General features: G+C 59.5%; 1 protein-coding gene across 1 annotated transcript in view; it reads right to left on the bottom strand.

Annotated features, from left to right (window-relative positions):
- Positions 1-1,079: 1,079 nt before the first annotated feature.
- The window catches only part of NOTCH3 (notch receptor 3), a 36,701-nt gene continuing 11,177 nt past the window's right edge, over positions 1,080-26,603 (bottom strand). Inside the window, exons 11-33 of the mRNA XM_076001494.1 lie at positions 26,183-26,416; positions 25,971-26,081; positions 25,330-25,522; positions 25,100-25,251; positions 24,798-24,911; positions 24,167-24,322; positions 23,003-23,228; positions 22,515-22,716; positions 22,243-22,390; positions 21,636-21,820; positions 21,034-21,166; positions 20,694-20,951; positions 20,492-20,610; positions 19,546-20,111; positions 18,023-18,355; positions 15,581-15,735; positions 14,349-14,571; positions 13,871-13,955; positions 10,430-10,592; positions 8,371-8,675; positions 7,620-7,767; positions 4,475-4,572; positions 1,080-3,143 (exon numbers count right to left, since the gene is read on the bottom strand). Coding sequence (XP_075857609.1) covers positions 2,106-3,143; positions 4,475-4,572; positions 7,620-7,767; positions 8,371-8,675; positions 10,430-10,592; positions 13,871-13,955; positions 14,349-14,571; positions 15,581-15,735; positions 18,023-18,355; positions 19,546-20,111; positions 20,492-20,610; positions 20,694-20,951; positions 21,034-21,166; positions 21,636-21,820; positions 22,243-22,390; positions 22,515-22,716; positions 23,003-23,228; positions 24,167-24,322; positions 24,798-24,911; positions 25,100-25,251; positions 25,330-25,522; positions 25,971-26,081; positions 26,183-26,416 — 5,345 coding nt within the window. The 3' untranslated portion in view covers positions 1,080-2,105. The remainder of the gene's footprint in view (positions 3,144-4,474; positions 4,573-7,619; positions 7,768-8,370; positions 8,676-10,429; positions 10,593-13,870; positions 13,956-14,348; positions 14,572-15,580; positions 15,736-18,022; positions 18,356-19,545; positions 20,112-20,491; positions 20,611-20,693; positions 20,952-21,033; positions 21,167-21,635; positions 21,821-22,242; positions 22,391-22,514; positions 22,717-23,002; positions 23,229-24,166; positions 24,323-24,797; positions 24,912-25,099; positions 25,252-25,329; positions 25,523-25,970; positions 26,082-26,182; positions 26,417-26,603) is intronic.

Here is a 26,603-nt window from a genome sequence, read left to right as displayed (position 1 = left end):
GAAGGGCTGGAGCCATATGGAGTGGGGAAGAGAGGTTAGGCCGGGCACCATGTGGAGCCTGAAGGTGCAGATGATGCCCAGAGAAAGCTGCAGAGATGAAGAAATACTCAGCCCTTGTCATCTCACTTGAGCCACTAAATCAAATCTACCCTGAAGCTAATCCAAGCTAAACAAACAAACAAATTCTTCTTTAAAGCCAGCTGAGTTGACTCTTGTGTCATTCGCAACCAAGAGAACTCCAACTAACAGGTAGAGTCAATGGACATTGTATCCCATCCTCCTTTTCTGGAGGGCAGCAGTGTAAACACAACCTTCTCTTGGAGCACAATTTGTTGCAAGAAACAGAAAGCCACCCAAGCTGGCATAGGTAAAGAAGTATTTATTAGGCTGGTCCGAAGGTAGTGAGTTATCTCACGTGATTGTTCACAGTCAGTTACAGATTGAACTCCTTGTTCTACTACTTTCCCCCCTCCTCACTACTGCACTTGACTAGTCTTAAAAAAAAAATTAAAAAAAAAAAAGAAGTATTTATTACATGAGTTCAAGATTATCTCCAGAACCCAAAGTAGCAGGAAGTAAAAGTGAGATTCATGCCAGCATCAGGCACTTAGAAGGCGATTAACAAGTACCTGTTGATATCAATGGAATGAATGCTGAATTAACTGGAATCGATTGCATTGGGAACGAATACTGTCTCCAGGCTTCAGGAGCCATTGGAGCTCTCATTTCTGATTATTAGCTGGATATTAGCTCCATTCTTCTGCTCTGCTTCTTGCATCAGCACCCACTGCCTCAAATTGGCCACCCATATTTCTTAATCTGCTGGTGGCCTTAAAAGCTCCACCAACGGATAACTTTCTTATCATCCCCATCAAAGAAAGTTCTCGAGCCAGGGAATCCAATTGGCTCATCTCAAGTCAGGTGAGCCCACCTGATCTGATCAGTGGAGTCATCGGCCAAAAATGGAAGCATGAGTGGGCAGGCAAGTAAAATGGGTTTACCTCCCAAATGGGAGCTTGAGTTAGTCCTGAGGAAAACCCCACCAGCACCCACCCAACCTAGACACAAACCAGTGACACTGGGTGTTAACTATTCCTTTATTAGGTGGTGAGGGGAGTGGGGACTGTACAACGCAGGACCTGGGAATTCAGCTACACAGGGATTGTGACCAGAAGCCATATTACAAAAATAGCCTAAAAATACTTCTATTCTGCCATGAGGCCGGGCCAGGGGAGTACCAGGGAGAGGTGCCACCTGGGCAGCTCCTCTCTTTTCCCGAAGTCCCATATTTACATGGAGACAAAGTGGAATACACACATCTCCCCCGGCCCTCATTTCCCACCAGCCACCCCGCAGTTCCCGAAGGGAGGCGGCCCAGGCTTTGGGGGTGGTTGGAGCTGCAGGTGGGTTCTCAGGCCAGAAGGGCCCTTCCCCTTGAAGGCTACAAAACAAGTCCCATCTGGAATGCAGTGAAGTGAGGGAGGAGGGGTGGGGAGGAGGCTCCCAACTTTCCCCCGGATCCCTGGCCCCGGAGCGTGCGCCCAAGGGTGCCTACTTGGTACATACCCGGGTCGTGTACTTGGTACACGGGATCCCAGTCATGCCTGTGTACTCGGTACACAGAATCCAGCTTGGCCTAATGGGCCCACAGACTCAGCCCCACAGGGGCCCTGGGGGGTTCGGAGGGGGGGAGGGAGCATCTCCATATATATATTTTGTAAAAAATAATAATAATAATGTTTGCTTAAATGAATTTGTTTCTATACAAAACGTGTAAAAAAAAAAAAAAAAAGGAAAGAAAATAATAATAATTCACTCGTTTCAGAGTGTGAGCAAATGAGAGGCCAGGAGGGGCAGGAAAGGAAGGAGGGAAGAGAGAATTCTGGGGGGAAGGCAAGAGGGGGTTCCCACCCATTCATAAATAAAGGAAGACTGAAGCCCTGGGCTGGGGACCTGTCTGGGTCACACCGCAGGGCAAAGGTGCAGGAGGACTGGTGGAGAGAGTGCAGGAAGAGAATGGGAAGACTCAAAGGGAAGGAGAGAGGGGGAAGAATCAGGATGGGATGTCTCTTCAGCCCCCCAAGATCCAGGAGCGCAGGTGTGTCTCAGGCCAACACCTGCCTCTTGGGGGTGACTTCCGGCTGGGGCCCCAGCTGGGTCTGGGCCTGAGCGAGCGCGCTGGGGACAGGCAAGGGCTGGGCGGGCAGCGCCCCGGCGGCGGTGGCCGTGGCCGCGGTGGCCGTGGCCGGGCTGGGCGTGGAGTCGGACCAGTCCGAGAGGGAGGGGGGCGACGGGCTGGCCCAGTGCTCGGGGGACTCGGGGGACGGGGTCAGGTAAGGGTGCTCGCTGGGGACGCGCAGGAAGCGGGCCTTGGGGGGGCTGCCGCGAGCCCCGGCGGCCGGGTACTCCTCGCCGTGTCCCGGGGCTGCCAGGTAGGGCGGTGGCCGCTCCTGGGGGGAGACGGGGGCCCCAGCGTTGAGCAGCTGCGGTCCGGGGGCCAGCGGCAGCAGGAACGAGGGGCCCGGCGGGGCAGGCGGGGGCAGGCGGGCCCAGTCGAGGGGGACGGCCACGGGGTTCAGCAGGCCCAGGCTGAGCACGCAGCCCCCCGGGGGCTGGCGCCCCAGACCCGCCCGGCCCGCGCCGCCCAGCTGCGCCAGGGACACCGCGGTGGCCGCGTAGGGGCCCTCGAGGGGGAAGCCGCCGGGGGACGCGGGGGGCCCGCCGAAGGGCCGCGGGGAATCCAGCGAGTCCACGGGCGACAGCGTGACCGAGCTATCGGCCAGGGGGCCCGGGCAGGCCAGAGTCAGCTTCTTGCCGCGGCCCCGGGTGCCCTGCGGCCCCAGCCCCGCCTTCCCGGGGGGCCTCCGGCTCTTCTTGGCGCCCGACTGTGCCGCCTTGAAGCCCGGGAGGAAGGCCCCCGGCGGGCAGAGCAGGGGCCCCAGGCCGTGGGGGCCCGGGGGGCTGCGGGGCCCGCTGGGCTGGTCCAGCAAGCGCACGATGTCCTGGTGCAGCCGCTCCTGCGCCACGTCGCGCGGCAGCCTGTCCAGGTGGTCGGTGATCTCGCGGTTGGCGAAGTGGTCCAGGAGCAGCTTGGCGGCCTCGTAGCTGCCCTCGCGGGCGGCCAGGAACAGCGGGGTCTCCTCCTGGGGACCCCGAACCCACACGCGTCAGGGTCGGCCTGGCCAACACCGGCAAGCTCTGCCAGCCTCCGGGGGCCCTGAGAGCTAAGAGTCTGCCCGCGCACCTGGGGGACAACCTGGCTGCGCCAGGGGGAACCTGGGCAAGTTCCTTCCTTTAATCCACACTCATCCAGCACCTCCTAAGTGCCAGGCCCCAGAGCCAAGACTACGGTGGGTCACCGTGAGGTGCTCACCTTAGCCACGAAGTTTAAGGGGGCACCAAAAACCTCAGTCGTCAAAGTAAATGATATTTTTATGCAATGGTTTTTTTTGAAGAAAAAAAAAAATAAGATTAATGTAAAAAAAAAATCAGCGGGGAGGGGGGGGAATGGGCATTTATTGAAACCTTAAAATCTGTACACCCCCATAATATGCCGAAATAAAAAAAAAAAAAAAACGAGAGGGTTGTATCACACAGAGTAGTCAACGCCATGGGCAAATTTCGTGTAAAAGAAGGCAAAAAAGTGGTAAAAAAAAAAAAAAAAAAAGCAAGCAATAATGAATAAAATATTGAAATTTTAGGCTGGGCACAAGGGCTTATGCCTGTAATCCTAGCACTCTGGGAGGAGGCCGAGGCGGGAGGATTGCTTGAGTTTAGGAGGTCAAGACCACGCTGGGCAACAAAGAGACCCTGTCTCTACAAAAAAAAAATAAGAAAAAGTAGCCGGACACAATGGTGCATGCACCTGTAGTCCCAGCTACGTGGGAAGCTGAGGTGGGAGGATCGGATGGCTTGAGCCCGGGAGTTTGAGGCTGCAGTGAGCTATGATGACGCCACTGCGCTCCAGCCCAGCCAACAGAGCAAGACTCTGTGTTTAAAAAAAAAAAAAAAATTGAAATTTTAAATACAAACAGAATCTGCCCTGCATGCCTCTGAGCCTCACCCTTCCCATTTGCAAAATGAGATTCCATAACACCACCTTGAGAGAATTTTTAAACAACAACGATCATAACAGTTACCTTTCACTGAGCACTGAGGACCTGCTAAGCACTTTGCAAATGCATTAGCTCCCTGAACCCTCAGGAGATGCAATGAAGTGGGTACTATTGCTTCCCCACTTCACAGATGAGGACTCTGAGGTTCAGAGAAGTTAAGCAACTTGCCCAAGGTCACACACAGCAACTGCCACAAACTTCCTCCTCTGATCCACTGTCAGAGCCTCTGTGCCCCAAATCCCACCCCCGAAAGCCGGCAGGGCCAATGTCCCCACCAGCCTTACCTCACCCTGCTCTCTGCCACCTGCAGGGGGCTGTGCCAGTAATGACGCCCAGGTGGGCCGAGGGCCAGGGCTCACCTTGCTGTCCTGCATGTCCTTGTTGGCTCCGTTTTTGAGCAGGGCCAACGTGGCCTCCACATTGTTCACAGCTGCGGCCCAGTGTAAGGCTGATTTCCCTGGGGGGGTGGGGGGAAGGAGGGAAGGTGAGGCCCAGGTTCCAGGCCCCCCACGGCAGGGAGGCTGGGGATTGTGTGTCATATGGCCTGCGTGGAGAGAGGGCAGGCCTGCCGTGAATATCCGGGCACCTGCGTTTGGGTCTATGTGTGTGCAGATCTGTAGAATGATTCTTTCTGTCCAAGCATGTGGGGGGGGGGCTCAATTTGTGTGCGTGTGTGTGTGTTTATGCACACAAGTGATTCTTCATACATAGCAGGCACTTTGTGGACTCACTCGGTTGAACCCAGAGCTGTGCAATGCAGCCGCCACTAATCACATGCAGTTCTTTCGATTTAAATTAAAATAGGTACCAGGACCATTCAATGAGGAAACAAGTAGTCCTCTCAACCAATGATGCTGGAACTGCATCTGCACATACAAAAGAATGGAGCCGAACCCCTACCTCACACCATATGCCCCGACGACCTCAAAATGGATCAGAGACCTAAATGTAACAGCTCAAACTATGAAACATCTAGCCAGGCATGGTGGCCTCATGCCTGTAATCCCAGTGCTTTGGGAAGCTGAGGTGGGAGAATCACTTGAGGCTAGGAATTTGAGACCAGCCTGGGCAACATAGCAAGATCCCATCTCTAAAAAAAAATAAATTTGTTTAAATTAGCCAGGCATGGTGGTATGTGCCTGTAGTTCTAGCTACTCGGGAGGCAGGGGCAGGAGGATCACTTGAGCCGAGTTCAAAATTACAGTAAGCTAGGATCAGGCCACTGTACTCCAGCCTGGGTGACAGAGCAAGACCTCATCTCAAAAAAAAAAAAATAATAATAATAATAATAAAAAAATATGGCCGGGCGCTGTGGCTCACGCCTGTAATCCTAGCTCTTGGGAGGCCGAGGCGGGCGGATTGCTCAAGGTCAGGAGTTCAAAACCAGCCTGAGCAAGAGCGAGACCCCGTCTCTACTATAAATAGAAAGAAATTAATTGGCCAACTGATATATATATAAAAAATTAGCCGGGCATGGTGGCGCATGCCTGTAGTCCCAGCTACTCGGGAGGCTGAGGCAGAAGGATCACTCGAGCCCAGGAGTTTGAGGTTGCTGTGAGCTAGGCTGACGCCACGGCACTCACTCTAGCCTGGACAACAAAGCAAGACTCTGTCTCAAAAAAAAAAAAATATATATATATATATGTATATATATATACACACACATATAATCTATATAGAAGAAAAGAAAACATAGTAGTAAATCTTCAATCTTCATGACTTTGAATTAGGCACAGATTCTTAGATATGACACCGAGAACACACGCCATGTTAACAACTAAATAGATAAATTAGACATCATCAAAATAGACTTTTGAGGCCGGGCGTGGTGGCTCACGCCTGTAATCCTAGCACTCTGGGAGGCCAAGGCGGGCAGATTGCTCAAGGTTGGGAGTTCGAAACCAGCCTGAGCAAGAGCGAGACCCCGTCTCTACTATAAATAGAAATAATTGGCCAACTAACATATATATAGAAAAAATGAGCCGGGCATGGTGGCGCATGCCTGTAGTCCCAGCTACCCGGGACGCTGAGGCAGGAGGATTGCTTGGGCCCAGGAGTTTGAGGTTGCTGTGAGCGAGGCTGACGCCACGACACTCACTCTAGCCTGGGCAACAAAGCGAGACCTTGTCTCAAAAAAAAAAAAAAAGGAATGTAAATCAGAGCCACCCTGAGATATCACAGTACAATTCCTAGCAGCACTAGGAAGCCTATAATCAAAAAAGACAGATAGTATGGACCAGGTCCAGTGGCTCACGCCTGTCATCCTAGCACTCTGGGAGGCCGAGGCGGGCGGATTGCTCAAGGTCAGGAGTTCAAAACCAGCCTGAGCAAGAGCGAGACCCTGTCTCTGCTATAAATAGAAAGAAATTAATTTGCCAACTAAAAACATATAGAAAAAATGAGCCGGGCGTGGTGGTGCATGCCTGTAGTCCCAGCTACTCTGGAGGCTGAGGCAGGAGGATCACTTGAGCCCAGGAGATTGAGGTTGCCATGAGCTAGGCTGACGCCACGGCACTCTAGTCCGGGCAACAGAGTGAGACTCTTGTCTAAAAGAAAAAAAAAAAACAAACAAAGAATTCTCTAACCCCTCCTTGCTAGTATAGCGGTGAGTAAAAAGTTGAAACATATAAAATAAAATGAAAGAGTTGTCCGACCCTATGGCGCTGACGTTGAGGACTCCTGCTCCACGTTGCTGTGGGCGTCTGAGAGTGTCTGCGGCTGCGTGAGGCCCTCTGGGCCTGGAGACGGACTGCTGGGACCCTGCACAGGTTGGGCTCTGGACCAGCAAGACACCTGCGCCCGCCCGGAGCTGCCACCACGAGCAGCTTTGGCCGATTTGCAAAATTACCGCAACTGCCCAGCAGGTGGCGCAGTCGATTAAGTTCCCCTGATGAAGCGGATGGAAATGACACGTCCTGGGAAGGGTGCCTTTTTCTTTTCTTTTCTTTTTTTTTTTTTTGAGACAGAGTCTTGCTCTGTTGCCCAGGCTAGAGTGAGTGCCGTGGCGTCAGCCTCGCTCACAGCAGCCTCAATCTCCTGGGCTCAAGCGATCCTCCTGACTCAGCCTCCCGAGTAGGTGGGACTACAGGCATGCGCCACCATGCCCGGCTCACTTTTTCTATATATATGTTAGTTGGCCAATTAATTTCTTTCTACTTTTATAGTAGAGACAGAGGTCTTGCTCTTGCTCAGGCTGGTTTCGAACTCCTGACCTCGAGCGATCCTCCCTCCTCGGCCTCCCAGAGTGCTGGGATGACAGGCGTGAGCCGCCGCGCCCGGCCAAGGGTGCCTTTTCCTAAATCCCCGAGGCGCGCTAAGGGCTAGGGCGGGCCGCCTTGCGGGACAGTGCAGGGCCAGAGTGGAGCTCGGTGAGGTGTGCGTGAGCCTCGGGGATCGGGGCCCCGTGTGGGTGTGAGTTCACCCCGATGCCACAGTCAGGGCCCAGGTGGCACGCCACCCCACCCCCGCCCCAGCCTCCACCCGCCAGGTCCTCTGCCAGCCTACCCAGCTCGTCCACGGCGTTGACATCGGCGTGGCTGGCGATGAGCTCTTCCACCATGCCCTCCACCGCCAGGCGGGCCGCCAGGATCAGCGCCGTCGAGCCATCTGCCATGCGGGCGTCCAGGTCTGTAGAGCGGTTCCGGATGAGAATCTGGGGGAGAGAGAGAGAGAGGACGCAGTAGGAAGAGAGGAACAGAGGGGGCAGGAGCACCCCTGGCTCCCCTGAAGTCCCCAACCCCCATAGTCCTGAAATGGATGAGCTCCAGGGAGCGGCTGCTTCTCAGAGACTGTATTCCAGTGTTTCCCCATTTTCCAACTCATAAACGTGAGTTTTTTGTTGTTGTTGTTTTTGTTTTTGAGATAGGGTCTCATGATGTTGCCCCGGGCTAGAGTGTCAGCCTAGCTCACGGCAGCCTCCAACTCCTGGGCTCAAGCCATCCTCCTGCCTCAGCCTCCCGAGTAGCTGGGACTACAGGCATGCACCACCATGCCTGGCTAATTTTTTCTGTATATTTTTAGATGTCCAGCTAATTTCTTTCTACTTTTAGTAGAGACGGGGTCTCGCTCTTGCTCAGGCTGGTCTCGAACTCCCGACCTCGAGCGATCCTCCCGCCTCGGCCTCCCAGAGTGCCAGGATGACAGGCGTGAGCCACGCAGCACCCGGCCCACATGAGTTCTCAAAGGCAGCTCAGCCCCCAAGTGCGCACACACCGGCCGGCCTGGCTCTGAAGTCCACAGGGCAGGTGTGTCTCACCTGGAAGACCCCCTGGGCATCGGCGGTGACGGCCGTGTGCAGGGGCGTCCGGCCCGAGTGGTCCTGGGCGTTAGTGTCGGCCCCGGCGTCCAGCAGCCGCTTGGCGGCGTCGGCCCGGGCGTAGCGGGCGGCCAGGTGCAGGGCGGTCTCGCCCGTGCGGTCCGTCCGCGCCCCGAGCTGGGCGCCCTGGCAGATCAGGTCCGAGATGATGCTGGCTGAGGCGTCATCCGCCTCGTCCTCCTCGGCCGGTGTGGGTTCCAGGGCCCCGCCGCAGAAGGAAGCCAGCATCAGCGGGGTGAAGCCGTCTGCAGGGACGAGAGCCTGTCACCGGGGAGGTGGGCACCGGGCTCTTCCCGGCGAATACCCTCAAGAGCGCCCCCGTTTCAGGGGCAAGCGGGAGACGTAGGAGGGCAAGGAGTGACGGATCCGCCCACCCGCCCAGCCACGCCCAGGACGAGGAACCCTGGGTGCTGTGATTTGTTGCGGGACTCCCAGGGAGCAGGGGACACAGGATGAGGAAGGAAGGGAGTCAAGCAAGCAAGCAAGCAAGCATGCAACCTCAGGAAAATTCCCGAAGGGTTATTCCAGCCTGACCCCGCAGGGGACTCTGGAACCTGAGTTGTGCCCAGAGTTATAATCCAGCTCAAGAAAAAAGAAGGGAAGGGAAGGGAAGGGAAGGGAAGGGAAGGGAAGGGAAGGGAAGGGAAGGGAAGGGAAGGGAAGGGAAGGGAAGGGAAGGGAAGGGAAGGGAAGGGAAGGGGAAAGGGGAAAGGGGAAAAGGAAAGGAAAGGAAAGGAAGAGAAAGAAAGAAAGAAAGAAAGAAAGAAAGAGAGAGAGAGAGAGAGAGAGAGAGAGAGAGAGAGAGAGAGAGAGAGAGAGGGAGGGAGGGAGGGAGGGAGGGAGGGAGGGAGGGAGGGAGGGAGGGAGGGAGGGAGGGAGGGAGGAAAGAGAAAACATCCCTTTCATACTCCTGCATCCACTAGCTATGGGCCACCCCCAGGGACATAAAATCCCAGGCATTTCTGGCCCCAGTAGCCAGAGGGACTTTAAAAGCAAGCCACAGTGCAGGGCACCTGGAGCAAAACCAGAACAAAGCTGGGGCGGGAACACCCTGAAATGTGGTAAAGATGGCTCTAACAGGGTCCAGACACCATAGCCTGCTACACTCTGCATGGCCCTCTGCCCTGGTTTTCCTCGGGAAGCCACCTGCATCCCATTCTCCATCCTCAAGCCCCAGGTAGAGCCCAGTCCCCTTCCCTGGCTCCAGGACAGGTATGCGGGCCTGGCCTGGTTAATCTGCATATTCCCACCCCCTGGCCACACTGATTGGCTCAAAATGAGCATGTGACCCTAGTCTGCCCAATCGGAATGTGTCCTGGGACTTTTGCTGGAGCCGTTGAGAAGAAGGTTTCGTTTTGGAAGATAGGAGCCTAGGGACAGAGAGAGGAAGACCAAGGCCTGGATCCAAATGTGCCTGCTGCTTCCAGTTACATGACTTAGTAAAGCCCTTGATTTACTTAAGCTAGTTTTGAGTTGGGCTTTTGTCATTTACAACCAAGAGTCTTTTTTTATTTTTTTGAGACAGAGTATCACTCTGTTGCCCAGGCTAGAGTGAGTGCCGTGGTGTCAGCCTAGCTCACAGCAACCTCAAACTCCTGGGCTCAAACAATCCTCCTGCCTCAGCCTCCCAAATAGCTGGGACCACAGGCATGTGCCACCATGCCCGGCTCATATTTTCCTATATATATTAGTTGGCCAATTAATTTCTTTCTATTTATAGTAGAGTCAGGGGTCTTGCTCTTGCTCAGGCTGGTCTCGAACTCCCAACCTTGAGCAACCCGCCCGCCTCAGCCTCCCAGAGTGCCAGGATGACAGGCGTGAGCCACTGCGCCCGGCCCACAACCAAGAGTCTTGATTCGACAACACACACACACACACCCCCACAGAAGTCCTAACACGCCCCAGGTCTCCCTAGAACACAGGCTCAGATGTCACCTCTCACAAGTAGGATGGATAAGGGGCACCCCCTGGGGTGGGGTGGGGGGGCACCGTGCCTGACCTGGCCCTCGCACGTTGACATCCATGCCGTCGGCATCTGCGTCCCCCTGAGGCGGTGTCGGCGCCATGGCCGGGGCCACACGGATGTCGGCGGCAACCAGGTGGTGTTGAGTCCACTGGCGGTAATCCACAGCCTCCTCGGCCCCCACGCCAGGCTCCTCCACCTGGGGGGACAGGGACACAGGTCCTCGGATCTCACCCTTTGGAGACTGGGAGAGACACCCCCAGGGACAGGGCTGGGTGTTCCCGCAGGACCGTCCCGCGGAGCTGCACACATAGCCCTGGGAAACCGTTAGCAGTTAGCTGATTTTTTTTTTTTTTAATAGATTGGGAAATGGATGTGCACCAGAGCTCCGGGAGCTACTGAGAAGTAAGAGATGGGATTTCAATCCGGGTTGGAAGGAGCGAGAGGCCGCAAACCCAAAGTGAGAGACCCACAAAGAGGCAGGGTGGCACCTGCCAGCACGCACACTGGACACGGACACACCCAAAAATGGAATTAAGAGAATAATTCCATTGACAACAGGATCAAGGAAAGGGAAATGTTTAGAGTTAAATTTAACAAAAGAACCCAAAAGCTCCAATGACACTCTACAAAAAAGACACCTGCACTCGAATGTTTATAGCAGCACAATTCATAATCGCAAGGCTGTGGAAACAGCCCGAGTGCCCATCAATCCAAGAACGGATTAATAAAATGTGGTATATGTACACCACGGAGTACTATTCAGCTCTAAGAAACGACGGTGATATAGCACATCTTATATTTTCCTGGTTACAGCTGGAACCCATACTACTAAGTGAAGTATCCCAAGAATGGAAAAACAAGCACCACATGCACTCACCAGCAAACTGGTACTAACTGAACAGCACCTAAGTGGACACACAGGTACTACAGTAATAGGGTATCGGGCAGGTGGGAGGGGGCGGGTATATACACACACAATGAGTGAGATGTGCACCATCTGGGGGATGGTCATGCTGGAAACTCAGACTTTTGTGGGGGAGAGGGGGAAAGGGCATTTTTTGAAACCTTAAAATCTGTACCCCCATAATATGCCGAAATAAAAAAAAAATTAACAAAAGAGGTACAAAACTTGGACTCTGAGAATTGCGAATCACTGGTAGAAAGAAACACAGCCCGGGCAACATAGCAACACCCTGTCTCTAAAAAAAAGAAAAAGTTTTTTAAAAAAATTAGCCTGCACAGCGGCACATGCCTTTAGTCCCAGCCACTAAGAAGGCTGAGGCTTGAGCCCAGGAGTTGGAGGCTGCAGTGAGTTATGATTGCTCCACTGCACTGCAGCCTAGAATGACAGAGCAAGACCCTATCCCTAAAATTAAAAAAAAATATTAATTTTTAAATTTATAAAAAGACACATAGAGGTGGAAAGGCGGTCCTTCCAGGACCAGTATTAATCCGGAAAGTGATCTAACAATCAATAAGCCACACGGAATTCCCACCCGGTACCCCAAACACGATCAGGACCGAACACTCGCACACAAACCTACGTCTTTACCTCTGCAAGCCCAGCACCCGGGCCTCGTCGCGCAAGAGCTTGATCGATTTCAGATTCCCCCGTTCAAAAGGCGCGAGAGACATGATGGAAACAGGATAGAATATCCTTAACCAGCCCTGCCTAGGGATTTGACAGCTCGGGGGCCCCATAGCGCCTGATCAACCGAGATCTGATCTTAAGGACCGAGACAGGGAAGTTGAGCTTCACGGAAGGGGAAGGCTGGGCGATGCACAGCTAAACAGAAAGGGTCAGAGAGGATGGGACCGCATTTGACGCAGGTTCAAGTTCCAACTCTGCCCCTTAGTAGCTGTGTGGCCCTGGGCAAACCACATTAGAGCGAGCTTCTCACTGGCAAAATCAAGATGACGCCATCACTCCACGATGCTAAGATGTAGCCAAAGCACAGTGGGCCGACGCGTTTAACACCCACTTTGGGATGGGAAAGGAAGAAAAAAAAAAAGAGTCTGGACGGAGCAGATTCCTTTGGCTGCGGATTGTAACGTACAGATGCCTCCATTTCACACACGCTAAAATACACACAGAGGAAAGGGGGCTGCAAATGGAAGCGCGTGTCCATTGCTGCTTTACAGGGTCCCCGAAAAGGTGAAATGAGATGGTTTGTGTGCACTGGAGACATTCAGCAGGTGCCCATGTAATGCTGGTGAGAGCCTGTCATGACCGGGATTGTGCCCCCTCTAAGAATCACACATTGAAACCCTAACCTTCCATGTGACTGTAATTGGGAGCTAGGGTCTTTAAGGAGGTGACTGAGGTTCGATAAGGTCGTACACGTGGGGCCATAAGCCAATAGGACTCGAGTCTAACAGGATACACTTAATGCGCTTATAACTGGAAAAGACAGCAGATTTTTTTTTTTTTGAGACAGAGTTTCGCTTTGTTGCCCAGGCTAGAGTGCCAAGGCGTCAGCCTAGCTCACAGCAACCTCAAACTCCTGGGCTCAAGCCATCCTCCTGCCTCAGCCTCCCGAGTAGCTGGGACTACAGGCATGCGCCACCATGCCCGGCTCATTTTTTTTCATATGTATTAGTTGGCCAAATAATTTCTTTCTATTTATAGTAGAGACGGGGTCTCGCTCTTGCTCAGGCTGGTTTCGAACTCCTGACCTCGAGCAATCTGTCCGCCTCGGCCTCCCAGAGAGCTAGGATTACAGGCGTGAGCCACCGCGCCCGGCCAACAGCAGATGATCTCTCTCTCTCTCCCTCCCTCCTCCTCCCCCTCCCTCCCTCTCTCTCTCTCTCTCTCTCTCCCCCTCCCCACCCCCTCTCCTCCATGCACCACGGAGGCACAGAGGAAAGGCCATGTGAGCACCCAGCAAGAAGGTGGCTGTTTGCAAGCCAGGAAAAGAGCCCTCACCGGGAACCAACCCTGGCAGCACCTTGATCTTGGACTTCCAGCCTCCAGAACGGTGAGAAACTAAATTTCTCTTGTTGAAGCCACCCAGTCTGTGGGATTCTGTTCCGGCACCCCAGCCGGCTAACACAGAGCCCACGGGCACGGCGGGGCTCGGGGACAGGAAATGGCCGTCAGGACTAGCAGGTAGCACTTCCAGGCTGAGCATCCTGAGCAAAGTCGGAACTAACGAGGAGAAGGCCAAGTCGCTGTCTCCGCACCAAGGGGCCTGCTCCGGGGAGACCCGGGCTGGCCTGGGAGCAGAGGCCCGGCTGGGGAGGGGCAGGATGAGGTAAGGAAACTTCTGCGCACCTGGAGGGACTCAATGGGCCCCCCCCATGGCAAATCTCCTTCCTCCCTCTGAAGCCACAGAGCCGTGGCAAGGAGAAAGTGAGGTCACCAAGCAGGACCAGGGAGGTGGGGAGAGCGGACACTTCCCCTGGGCTCTCCCACCAACCACTGGGGACCCCCCCACCCAGGACCCTGAGGGCAGGTCACGGGAGGAGCAGCACCTTCAGTCGCTTGGCCTCTGGGCACTCCGAGTCCATCCAGTCTGCGGCCACCTCCCCCATCAGACTCTCGCCTTTGGCCATGCTCCTGTGCGGACGGTGGGAAGCAGGGATGTCAGAGCGGGCGCTGGAGGTGCCCCGCGCGGAAAGAGGATTTGGTGTGGGGTCAGGGCACAGGTGGTAGAGGTGGGGTCGGGGGTCTGGAGCCGGGATCAGGGGTCTTGGGTCAGAAGCCAGAGGGGGCAGAGTCAAGGCACGGAGAAAGAAATGGGACGTGGGAAGTAAGTCGGGGGACCCCCAGGGACGTGGGAAGTAAGTTGGGGGACCCCCAGGGACCGTGGGGTCAGAGGACGGAGGGAGGGAGGACGGAATCTGCAGCCAGGGTGAAGCTGGGATCCCAGGGCAGAGCCGGGTCAAGCTGGGGCCCAGGGCTCCCGGGACCCCATAGCCGGGAACAGGGGTGAGCGGGCAGGGTTCTCACTTCATGCCCAGCGCATCTTGGCCCACGGGCTCCCGCCGGCCCTTGTGGCCCGCGGCCACGTCCTTGTGCAGCGCGAAGCCCTCCGGGAACCAGAGGGTGCTGTGCTCGCGCTTGCGCCGGGCCACCATGACGCCCAGGACCAGGATGACCAGCAGGAAGACGGCACCTGCAGCCAGCAGCGGCAGCAGCGGCACGCTGGGCTCCGGGGGCTCCAGCGGCTCCCCTGCGGGCGGGAAGCGGAGGGCCCGGCTTCAGGCACCCGGGCACAAAGGGCACCCGGGCACAAAGCCAGGTTTCAGGGGGCGGGGCTTCAGATGCGGGGGCGGGGCTTAGGTAGTGGGCAGGGCTTTAGCCACAGAAGGGCGGGCAGAGGGTGGGGCTTTGACCACCACGAGGGCGTGGCTTCAGTCAAGGGGGCGTGGCTTCGGTTACGGGGTGGGGCTTCTGTCGGGGGCGGGGCTTTAGCCACAGAATGGCTGGCAGAAGCTGGGGCTTAAACCATGGGCGGGGCTCCAGCCACTGGGGCACGAAGCAAGATTTCAGGGGGTGGGGCTTCGACCACGGGGGCGGGGCTTTGGTCACAGGGTGGGGCTTCGGTCGTGGGCGGGGTTTAGCCACAGAATGGCTGGCAGAGGGTGGAGCGTCAACCATGGCGGGGGGCTCCAGCCACGGGGGCACAAGGCAAGGTTTCAGGGGGTGGGGCTTCGACCATGGGGCGGGGCTTCAGCCACGGGGGCGTGGCTTTAGTCACAGGGTGGGGCTTCAGTCATGGGCGGGGCTTTAGCCACAGAATGGCTGGCAGAGGGTGGAGCTTCAACCATGGCCGGGCTCCAGCCACGGGGGCACAAGGCAAGGTTTCAGGGGGCGGGGCTTCGGCCACGGGGTGGGGCTTCGGCCACGGGGTGGGGCTTCGGCCACGGGGTGGGGCTTCGGTCGTGGACCGGGCTTTAGCAACAGAAGGGCGGGCAGAGGGTGGGGCTTCGATTATGGGCGGGGCTCCAGCCACAGGGGCACAAGGGAAGGCTTCAGGGGGAGGGGCTTTGATCGCAGGGGCGGGGCTTCAGCAACGGGGCGGGGCTTCAACCACGGAGGCGGGGCCTCAACGCAGCGGATTCGAGTGGGGAGGCGAGGAGGATTTCACCATGGGAAAGGGCTTCAGCCCACACCCTCCTGCCCACCCATCCTCCAGTGCCCGCCGCTGCGCCCGCATCACCCTCGGGGCCCGGCGGCACCTCGCACGTCGCGCAGCGGGTACGGGAAGTCCAGGCGCTCCACTGCCGACAGCGCGCCCAGGTAGTCGGCCGCGCTTTGGGCGTCGGGGAAGCAGTGGTCATTCTCGGGGGACTGCAGGCAGAGCCGGTTGTCGATCTCCAGCATCACCACAGAGCTGCGAGGAGGACAGCGGGGAGGGACCAGGGGCCTCAGCGGCAGCCTGGTGCACCCCCTGGCACCGACACCCACCCTCGCTGCCCAGCACCTGGCTCGGAAGAGCCATCTCCGCGCACCACGTCGCCATGGCCCGCCTGGCTCCCAGCTGGCGTCCGACCCCAAGGCACCCCCAAAACCTGCCTTGCTGTGGCCAGCAGTGTGCCCCAAGCTATGAATCCGACCGTTGGTGTTCCTACACCGTCAACATCTCAGTAGCCACCCTCCCCCATCCCAGTGGAAGCTCTTGGAGCGGCGCTTCACTGGGCAGCCCGTTCACCTCCCAGCTGCTATGACAGCGAGGGCTGCTCTTTCTCCCGACCCCCCACAGTGGGTGCCGGAAGTCAAGGCGCTCAGCCAAACGGGGACCGCCCCCTTGGGAGGCGACGTTCCCTAGGGCAGCCCCCCTAGGGCAGCCCGCAGCAAGGGACTGGCTGAGACGCAAGGCACACACGGGCGGGAACCGACCCTGAGGTGCTGCTGCACGCCTGGGCTCCCCGTGGGATCCGACCTGGGCCAGGCTCCAGCTGGGGCTACCGCCGTCCTTAGTTGCCCCCCACCCCGTCCCTCACGGCTCCTTTTCTCTTCAGAGCACCCCTCCAACACATCACATGAGTCTGAACCCCCACCCCCACCCCTGCCTCCAGGAACCCAACTTGACACCCTCACTGTCTCCAAATTCCTTCCTTCATTGGGACCCCAGTATCACCGTGCCCTGATTCAATTCCTGTGTCTCTGCTGCTGCTTTTCTTCTTTTCTTTTTTCTTTCTTTCTTTTTCGTTCTCTCTCTCTTCTTTCTTTCTTCTTTCTCTCTTTCTCTCTTTTTTTCTTATTTTTTTTTAACTGAAGAAGTGTACAAACCTGGGTATCTTTCTCTCTTTTCTGTCTTTCTTTCTTTTCTTTCTCTCTCTCTCTCTCTCTCTCTCTCTTTCTTTCTTTCTTTCTTTCTTTCTTTCTTTTCTTTTCTTTCTTTCTTAGAGGCAGGGTCTCGTGCTGGTGCCTGGGCTATACTGCAGTGGTGTCATCATAGCTCCTTGCAGCCTCAAACTCCTGGACTCAAGCGATCCTCCTGCCTCTTTCCTGTTTCTGTCTTCAGCCCCCAGCTACCGCCTTTGGGGGGGTGTCTTCCCAATGCCTCCACATCCCTGAGACCCTGGAAGCCCCAAAGTGACCCTGGTTTTTCACCCTATGTCCCCGTTATTCCGGCAGCCCAGCCGGGGACTGGTTCCTAGCCACCCTCCTCCATCCTCCCTCCCCACTCCCTCCCCATCTCTGAAGCCCAGCCCTCCTCTCTGGGGCAGGCTCCCACCCTCTCAGGACTTCTCTTCCTCCTCAACAATGGCCCCACGGATCTTGTGGCCTTCAGGGCCTCTGCCAGGCCTCCAGCGGGATAATCCTCCATTTCCCATTTCTTCTGGGGCTGGGGGGGCAGGGGAGCTGTTGTTTTTGTTGTTGTTTTGTTATTTGTTTTTTTAGAGATGGGGATGTCGCTGTGTTGCCCAGGCTAGATTCCTGGGCTCAAGGGTCAAGTGATCCTCCCACCTGAGCCTCCCAAGTAGCTGGGACTACAGGCTGGCGCGGCCGCCACGCCCGGCTCTATTCTCTATTTCTTCAAAAACAAACAAACCTTACACAGGCCTGTAACCACTGCCAAACCACCTGCCACTCCGGAAGGAGGCAGCGCTAGACCTGGCAATTCTGCCTCCCATGCCCATCCCCCCACTAGGGGACACTTGCTCCCAAATTTTGGGTGGTCACGACTACAGATGTCAGGGGCGGTGCCACTGACATCTAGCGGGCAAATGCGTTAAGGGTACAAGACTACATCAATGGGCCCCCGCGCGGTGGCTCACGCCTGTCATCCCGGCACTCTGGGAGGCTGAGACGGGAGGATCGCTCAAGGTCAGGAGTTCAAAACCAGCCTGAGCAAGAGCCAGACCCTGTCTCTACTATAAATAGAAAGAAATTAATTGGCCAACTAAAAATAAATAGAAAAAAAAATAGCAGAGCATGGTGGCGCATGCCTGTAGTCCCAGCTACTCGGGAGGCTGAGGCAGGAGGATCGCTGGAGCCCAGGAGTCTGAGGTTGCTGTGAGCGAGGCTGACGCCACGGCACTCACTCTAGCCCTGGCAACAGAGTGAGACTCTGTCTCAAAAAGAAAAACAAGACTGCGTCAACGGTGCGTCGCTCACCGGCGTCCCCACCGCCGCCCCGTGGCCCCCGGGCTACCCCAGGCGCAGTCACTCACCCGATCACCTCCGGGGCCAGCTCGCGCCGGCTCCGCGGCTCGGAGTCGGGGCTGGGCCGGTGGTAAGGGAAGACCATGGCCTGGCCGCGCGCGTCCAGGCGGAAGCGCAGCGAGGTGCGCAGGATGGCGCTGAGCCGCTGCAGGAAGTCGGCGCCGGAGCGCAGCAGCTCCTCGGGCGGCAGCAGCACGGTGAGCACCAGCACGCCGCGCGCCAGCAGCGCGGGCACGGCGCCCGCGCAGTCCAGCCCGTCCCAGCCGCACTCCTCCGTGTTGCAGCCCTGGTCGCAGCGGCCGTCGGCGAAGTGGTCGGCGCAGTACTTCTCGTACACCGGGCTGGGGGCAGGGGGGCGCAGGGTCAGGGGGGTCCCGCGCCCTTCCCACACCCCCGCCCCGGGCCCCGCACACACAGCAGAGAGCAGGAGAGACTCGGCAAGGCCCGCGATAGGGGGCCTAGGGGGCCGGCCGTATGCACCGGCGTTTGTCAGGCTTTCTGCAACTCCGGTCGTTTACTGGCTATTAATAAATCAATAATATTAACTAGCCAGGCGCGGTGGCTCACACCTGTAATCCTAGCACTGTGGGAGGCCGAGGCGGGAGGATCGTTTGAGCTCAGGAGTTCGAAACCAGCCTGAGCAAGAGCGAGACCCCGTCTCTACTATAAAATAAAAAGAAATCAATTGGCCAGCTAATATATATAGAAAAAATTAGCCGGGCATGGTGGCGCATGCCTGTAGTCCCAGCTACTCGGGAGGCTGAGGCAGGAGGATCGCTTGAGCCCAGTAGTTTGAGGTTGCTGTGAGCGAGGCTGACGCCGCGGCACTCACTCTAGCCTGGGCAACAAAGCGAAACTCTGTCTCAAAAAAAAAAAAAAAAAAATTCGTAGGTGGACAGAAAGACAAATAGGGAGGGACAAACGCAGTGCCTAGGCAGACAGAAAAACAGAAAGGCAGGGCGCATGGAAGAGCAGACAGAGGGACAGAGGGACGCACCAGCTCCCTGGCAGAGAGAGAGAGGCAGGGCACGTGGGAGCTGCAGACTGGGTGCACGGAAGGAGGGGTGCACGGAGGGAGCCACAGACGGGGTGCACGGAGAGAGGGGTGCACGGAGGGAGCCGCAGACAGGGTGCGCGGAGGGAGGGGTGCACGGAGGGAGCCACAGACGGGGTGCACGGAAGGAGGGGTGCACGGAGGGAGGGGTGCACGGAGAGAGGGGTGCACAGAGGGAGCCACAGACGGGGTGCACGGAGGGAGCCACAGACGGGGTGCACGGAGGGAGGGGTGCACAGAGGGAGCCACAGACGGGGTGCACGGAGGGAGGGGTGCACGGAGGGAGCCACAGACGGGGTGCACGGAGGGAGCCACGGAGGGAGGGGTGTACAGAGGGAGCCGCAGACGGGGTGCACGGAGCAACGACGGCCCAAGCGAACGGGACACACGGACGGACAGCCCGAGGCCGGGCGGACGGACAGGGAGACTGGCGCGGAAGGCCGCACGCACGCAGGCACGCACGGCGGGCGGGCTCACTTGCAGGCGCGCTCGCGGCCGCCGGCGCGGCAGTCGAAGTTGTCGTAGAGGCAGGCGGGCGAGCTGCAGGCCGGGTCGCAGCGGCTGTTGTTGAAGAGGCGCCAGCACTGCAGCGCCTCGCACTGCCGCCAGGGGTCGCCCACGCTCAGCGAGCAGTCGCCGCCGTCCCAGCCGCAGCCCGGGCTGTTGCACTCGCGGTCGCAGCGCCGGTCGCCGCGCTTGGCCTGGCAGGCGGCGCGCGGGCACCGCGGCTCCTCGGCGACCTCGGGCGCCGCGGCGGGCGCCTCGCAGCGCGGCCCGGCCCAGCCCGGCGCGCACGCACAGCGGAAGAAGGGCGCGAGCGGCGCGGGGCGGCAGGTGCCCCCGTGGAGGCAGGGGGCGGCGGCGCAGCTGGCGTTGGCCACCCCCGGCGGCGACCCGCGGGCGCCACGGCAGGAGGGCGCGGGCGACCCTGGGGGGCAGGCGCAGCGCGGCCCGCGGGCCGTCTGCTGGCAGGGGACGCCCGCCGGGCACTGCAGCTCCCGGCAGGAGCGCGCCACCCGCTCGCAGCGCGGACCCCAGAACGGCTGGGGGGTGGTGGGGGGGCACGGGCAAGAGATGGGGGGAGGGGCGGGGAGGGAACGAGAGAGAAAAGTGGGGAAGAGGAGCGAGGGTGGAGAGGAGAGAGAGGGAAGAGTGAGGGGTCAAGGCTTGGGAAGGTTGAGTCCCCAACCTCCCCAAGTCCCGCTCCACCTCTCCCGCTTCCAAAGGAGGCCCCACCTGGCGGACAAGCTCCGCCTTCCCCGGGAGGCCACGCCCCCAATGCCAAACTGGGCCTCTTTCCCCTCAAACATCAGTAATTTCCGTATTTCCCAGGAACCCTTTCCCCTCTAAAGCCACACACCCCCCCAACCCCCACCCCCAGGCCGCATGCACTCCTCCCCTACAGGGCGCCACCCATACCTACCTGGACACAGTGGCAGGCAAAGGTCAGCCCACCCCCAGGGCCTGGGCTGGGACGGCACTGGCCTCCGTGCTGGCATGGTTGGGACTCGCAGGGAGACAGGGCGGCCTGACAGCGGGGACCTGCCCGAGCAGGAGCAGGTGGATCAATCCCGTGGGAGATGGGCAGGCAGGGTCCCCAGGCCAGCCCCCTCTCCCGGGCTTACCTGTGAAGCCAGCGCGGCAGAGGCAGCGGAAACCCCCACCTGGGTCCTGCAGGCAGTCCCGGGTGTGTGCCGCGTGGCAGGCACCTGCGCGACACTCATTGATGTCCGCCTCGCAGCGCAAACCGGTGTATCCGGGGGGACAAGTGCAGCGGAAGCCGCCTACCAGGTCCACGCAGGTGCCATTGTGTAGACACCGGGGGCCGGAGTCCAGGGCTGGGCCTGGGCCACAGTCATCCTCATTGATCTCACAGAGCACGCCTGGTGACGAGGAGGGCGCAGTGGTCACCAGGGGTGAAGATTCAGGATCCCAACCGGCCTCCCAACCCTGGCCCTGTCATACCCAGCGTCCCAGGGGGGCAGGAGCAGAGATATCGAGCCACGAGGTCAATGCAGGAGCCGCCGTGCTGGCAGGGCTGGGAGGCACACTCGTCCACATCCTCCTCACAGTCATCCCCCGTGTAGCCGGCCGGACACTTCAGCAGGGCGAGGGGGGGGACCCGATCAGCCCAGAGGGACGCAGACGCACCTGGCCCCACCCCGTGAAGACACAGAGAAGCCCAGCACGAAAGGCCACACACAGACACCTGACACACACAGAGATGCCCCGCGTGCAGGACACATGCACCCAGACACACGGAGTGCCGAGGGACACGCACAGACCAACACGCAGGAAAAACACCCAGGTACCCCCCCCACGACACACGCGACCAGGGACGTGCACTCAGACGCACACAGAGACCACGCAGATATGCCCAGGAAATGACAGAAGACAGAGGCACACCTGGACAGACACAAACCCCCCAGATCTACCCAAAGGGACACCCATGCAGATATACCCAGAGTCACAAAAGCAAAAACCCGGCTGCGTCTAGAGAGAGACACAGACAAACCCGAGCACTGCGAGCTCCTCTTCCCTCCCCCGGGGCGCGGGCACCCTCTTACCTCGCACACGTGGCCCCCCATGTAGCCACGGCAGGTGCCCCCGTGCCCGCAGGGCTGGGCCAGGCAGGGGTCCACCTCCTGCTCACAGCGGCTGCCGGTGCGGCCCTCTGGGCACGCGCAGTAGTGGGAGCTGTCCTGGTCCACGCACTGCCCGCCCGCCTGACACAGCTGATCCGGCCGCACCCCTGCAAAGAGGACAGTGGCGTCAGGAAAACAGGCAGCCCCAGACCCCTTTCTGCCCGCCGCACACAGCATCGCCCACCGTCCCTGCTGGCATCAGTCCCAGGGGCTCGCCCCACGCTCCGCCGGCTCCACACGCATGCCCCAAGCTAGCGGAGTCCGGGTCACCCGACACACACACACGCCTTTGATGCCCGCACCGGCTCAGGCGTCGCAGGCACCCCTTCAGCCGTCTCACGGTGACAATCACACACGCCGTCCCGGCCGGTTGTCACACGGCCACACACACCCAGCCACCCACCCTGCCGCGCACGTGAGCTCGGTGGGCACCGCCATGCAGCTCGCGCCAGCAGGGGGTACGTGCACGCCGCCCCTCCCGGAGCCCCTCACACCGGGCCGTGCGCCACCCCCCTGCACGCCGCCTCACCGATTTGGGCTGCGGCCTCCCTGCAGGGCAGGCGCCGGACGTCGCAGAGGCGGCCGCTCCATCCCGGAGGGCAAAGGCAGTAGGCGCCGGTCTGCACGCAGTGACCGCCGTTCTGGCAGGTCGCGCTGCGGCACCAGTCCACCAGCGTCTGGAGGGGAAGCCCTCGGAGTCAGCGCACTCCGAGTCAGCGCACTCCGTCCCGAGCGGCCCCCACCCCCACCCCAGAACAGCCCTCCAGGCTCCTCCCCCAGGGCCCCAGCGGCTCCGCCCACCTGGCACTGGGCGCCCGCGAAGCCCTCGGGGCAGGCGCAGCGGAAGCCAGGGTGGGCGGCGCTGCAGATGCCCCCGTGCAGGCAGGGCCGCGACAGGCAGGGGTCGGCCTCGTACTGGCAGTGGGCGCCGGTGTAGCCGGGGCGGCACAGGCAGCTGAACGCGTTCACGCCGTCCACGCAGGTCCCGCCGTTGAAGCAGGAGCTGGGGTGGGGAGGGGGCGCAGAGTAGAGGGGGAGGGTGGGTCAGGCCCCGCCCCCTCGCAGGCCCCGCCCTAGCTGTCCCTGGTTGGTCCTAGTAGCCTTGGGGACCTCCCACTCGCTGACCCTTGCGCCCAGGTACCGCAGCACCAAGGTGGGAGCCGAGTGCAGGCTCCGCCCCCTCTGCAGTGACTTCCAAGCCCCATCTTGTCATCACTGTCCAGAAGTGGGTGCCTTCCCTTGTCCCCCCTACTCCTTCCCAGGCCCCATCCCGATAGAGGCCCGCCCACCTGGGGCTGCAGTCCGGCAGGTCCCGCTCGCAGTGGAAGCCACCGTAGCCCGGTGGGCAGGTGCAGGCGAAGGAGGCCACGTGGTCGGTGCACGTGCCCGGGCCGCAGGGGCTGCTAAGACACTCGTCCACGTCGCGGGCGCAGCGTGGGCCAGCGAAACCAGGGAGGCAGGAGCAGGAGAAGGAGCCCACGCCGTCCTGACACGAGCCGCCGTTCAGGCAGGGGTCTGCGGGCAGGAGGAAGGTGGTCTGGTCACCTACCTTGCGCCCATCAGCCCAGCCTGACTCAGCTATGCCTTGCATAGAGCGGAACTCGGGAGGAAACCAAGTTCAATTGGGAGGGCACACGTATAGTCGCAGGGATCGAATTCTGTCCTCCTCTGTGGTCTTATCCCCTCCCTTATGTGGAAACCTCAGCTATGCGGAAGAAGAGTATTGGAAGAACGAGAAGGTTCCTTTGAGCTGCCAAGCAGATGCTGCTAGTTGTACATCGTCTAATTCCTGGGCCACGCACAGACCTGTGCAAGTGGCCACGAGCCACAGGTGGCTCTTGAGCCCTGGGAATCATGACTGAATTGAGGCTGGGCACGGTGGCACATGCCTGTGGTCCTAGCTGCTAGGAAGGCTGAGGCAGGAGGATCACCTGAGCCCAGGAGTTAGAGACTGCAGTGAGCTATGATGGCAACACTCCAACCTAGGTGACAAAGCCAAACCCCATCTCTAAAGAAATGACAAAATAGCCGGGCGAGGTGGCTCACGCCCGTCTGTAATCCTAGCTCTCTGGGAGGCCGAGGCGGGCAGATTGCTCGAGGTCAGGAGTTCAAAACCAGCCTGAGCAAGAGCGGGACCCCGTCTCTACTATAAATAGAAAGAAATTAATTGGCCAACTAATATATATAGAAAAAATTAGCCGGGCATGGTGGCGCATGCCTGCAGTCCCAGCTACTCGGGAGGCTGAGGCAGGAGGATCGCTTGAGCCCAGGAGTCTGAGGTTGCTGTGAGCGAGGCTGATGCCACGGCACTCACTCTAGCCTGGGCAACAAAGCGAGACTCTGTCTCAAAAAAAAAAAGAAAAAAGAAAAGAAAACGCAGTGCTGGCACTTAGTTCAAGCTTGGGGAACGTGTCCCCTAGAGCAGCACCCCCCCAAGAGCTCCCTGCACTTACTGGGGTCACAGTCGTCGATGTCCTGGTCGCAGGAAGGGCCGGTGTATCCCCCACGGCAGGTACAGCTGAAGCTCCCCGCCAGGTTGGTACAGGTACCATGGGAGCCACAGGGTGAGGGGCCGGCACACTCGTCCACGTCCTGCTGGCATCGTGGGCCTGGGGGTGAGGAACAAGGTAACGCCAGGGTTAGAGGGTGCGCGGCAGGGTCTGAGGGACCTAGGACTCCGGAAGAGCCCGCAGACCAACACATGCAGAAGCGGGGATAAGCCATGCTGTCCTTTGCTTCTGGGCATTTTGGGTGTGCTGTTCCAGGACTTCCTCCTCCCCGTGTGGGAGGGGGGTGAATGCGTGCTCTAAGGACTGCTCCTCCAGGAAGTTGTCCCCAAACCCTCAGCCTCAGTCCTAGCATGCCCGACCCCACTTGGGTCCCTTCCTCTCCCCCAGAGCTGGCCCACATGGGCTACAAGTGTCCGTGTCCAGCTCTGTCTTTTCCCAGGAGGGAAGCTCCTCTCAAAGGCAGAGCTGGGGGGTGGGGGTCAGCCCCTCTCTGGGTCCCCAGCACCACCCAGTATGGGACAGGGAGCAAAATAGGCGGGAAGGAAGGAGGAGGCGGAAGAAGCAGCCGGCGTACCTTGCCAGCCCGGGGGGCAGGAGCAGACCGCCAGCTGCCCGGGGGCGGACTCACAGTGGCCCCCATGCTCACAGGGGTTCGGGGTACACGAGGACAGCAGCTCACACTGACGTCCTGTGGGGAGAGCAGGCAGAGTGAGGCAGCCTTGAGGGACCCCCCCCATTCCCATCTCCCTCTGGGGTCCCCACCTCCCAAACTCTTGGGGACAAGGAGGAAAAGTAAAGAGCAGAGTGGAAAGAAAGGAAAAGGACACGAGTGCGGGGGGCAGGGGGGCCTGGGGCGGGAAGGCGGGGCACACACACCCTGGACGCCAGGGGGACAGGCGCAGCGGAAGCCCATCCCATCGCTGGTGCAGGTGCCGCCGGCGCGGCAGGGCTGGGACTGGCAGGCGTCTCGGGCCAGGCCCTGGCTGCAGCGGGGGCCGCTCCAGCCAGGCTCGCACACGCAGCGGAACCTGGCGGGGGAGGCAGTCAGGGCTGGCAGGTGGGCCAGGGAGGGGGACACGGTGTCGGAGGTTGAGGAGGGGCCTCACCCGCCGGGCGCGTCGTGGCAGACGCCGTGGCTGCAGGGCTCGCGGGCACAGGGGTGGCTCGGGGGCAGGCAGAGCGGGGGCAGGGAGCCGGGCGGGCAGAGGCAGCGGAAGCCGTTTTCTCCGTCCACGCAGGAGCCTCCGTCGCCGCACGGGCTGGACGAACACTCGTTGACCTCCACGTTGCAGAGCGGCCCTGGGGAGCACGCAGGCAGCCTCGTCCCGGGCGGTGCAGCCCACCGGGGAGGGACAACCGAACCCCACCTAGCGCGTCTCCACCCCGGGCAAGGACGACTTCTTTCTCTCACCACGCGTCAGCTCCTGCGCAAACCAGGACAGCCCCCTTCCTCAACCAAGAGCTGCCCTGCCCCCAGATCAACCTGGTCCCCAAATTCACGTGAAGTCACTTTCACTTCCGCCTAGGATAACTTTTAAAGCCATCGACACCATCTGCGTTCTAGAATGATCCCGAGCGAAAATGGGGACAACCTCGGGCCCACGTGCCGAGCGAGCACGACCTCAGGGCAAAGCACGGACGCTCTCGTTGGAAAAGAACGTGCAAAGAGAACGGCTACGCTCAGAGACGGGTGACCTCACCGCCATTCTATAAGGAACCCCCCTGGCCATGGCGGCCGCCTGCCCACCTGTGAAGCCGGGCTGGCAGACACAGTCATAGCGGTCGATGCCGTCCCGGCACACCCCAAAGGTGCAGGGGTTACTGGCACAGTCATCGATGTTCACCTCGCAGTTCACACCTGGGGGGAGGGGAACGCGGCAAGGGGTAAGCCACCACTGTGCCCCCGCCATTCCCCCTCCCTCCGGTCGTGCTGCTCCTGCCCCAGGCCCCCAGCCCCACCTGTGGTGCCGGAAGGACAGCGGCAAAGGTATTTGTCCACCAGGTCCAGGCATTTGCCCCCGTGGCGGCAGGGCTGGCTGCGGCACTCATCCACCTGGCTCTCGCAGCGCGTGCCCGTGTAGCCTGGGGCACAGGCACACGAGAAGCTGGCGATGCCGTCCACGCAGCGACCGTGGTGGCATGGGTCCGGAGAGCAGTCGTCCACGTTGCGCTCGCACAGCGCGCCCTCAAAGCCTGCGAGGGCCAGAGGGTCAGGCTCCGCCCACTCGCCCAGGGCCCGCCCACAGCTGTGGCCATGGCCCAATCCTGCCTCAGCTCTCTCTCAGGCCCTGCCCATCAGGGGGCGGGCTCAATTCAGGCCCCGCCCCCAGCCTGCCTCCCCTAACATCCAGCTGCGACCTCTAGGACGCACCTGTGGCCA

Source organism: Microcebus murinus, chromosome 4 (assembly GCF_040939455.1).
Source record: "Microcebus murinus isolate Inina chromosome 4, M.murinus_Inina_mat1.0, whole genome shotgun sequence".
Taxonomy (NCBI): Eukaryota; Metazoa; Chordata; class Mammalia; order Primates; family Cheirogaleidae; genus Microcebus; species Microcebus murinus.
This window is presented reverse-complemented; position numbering and strand designations above follow the sequence as displayed.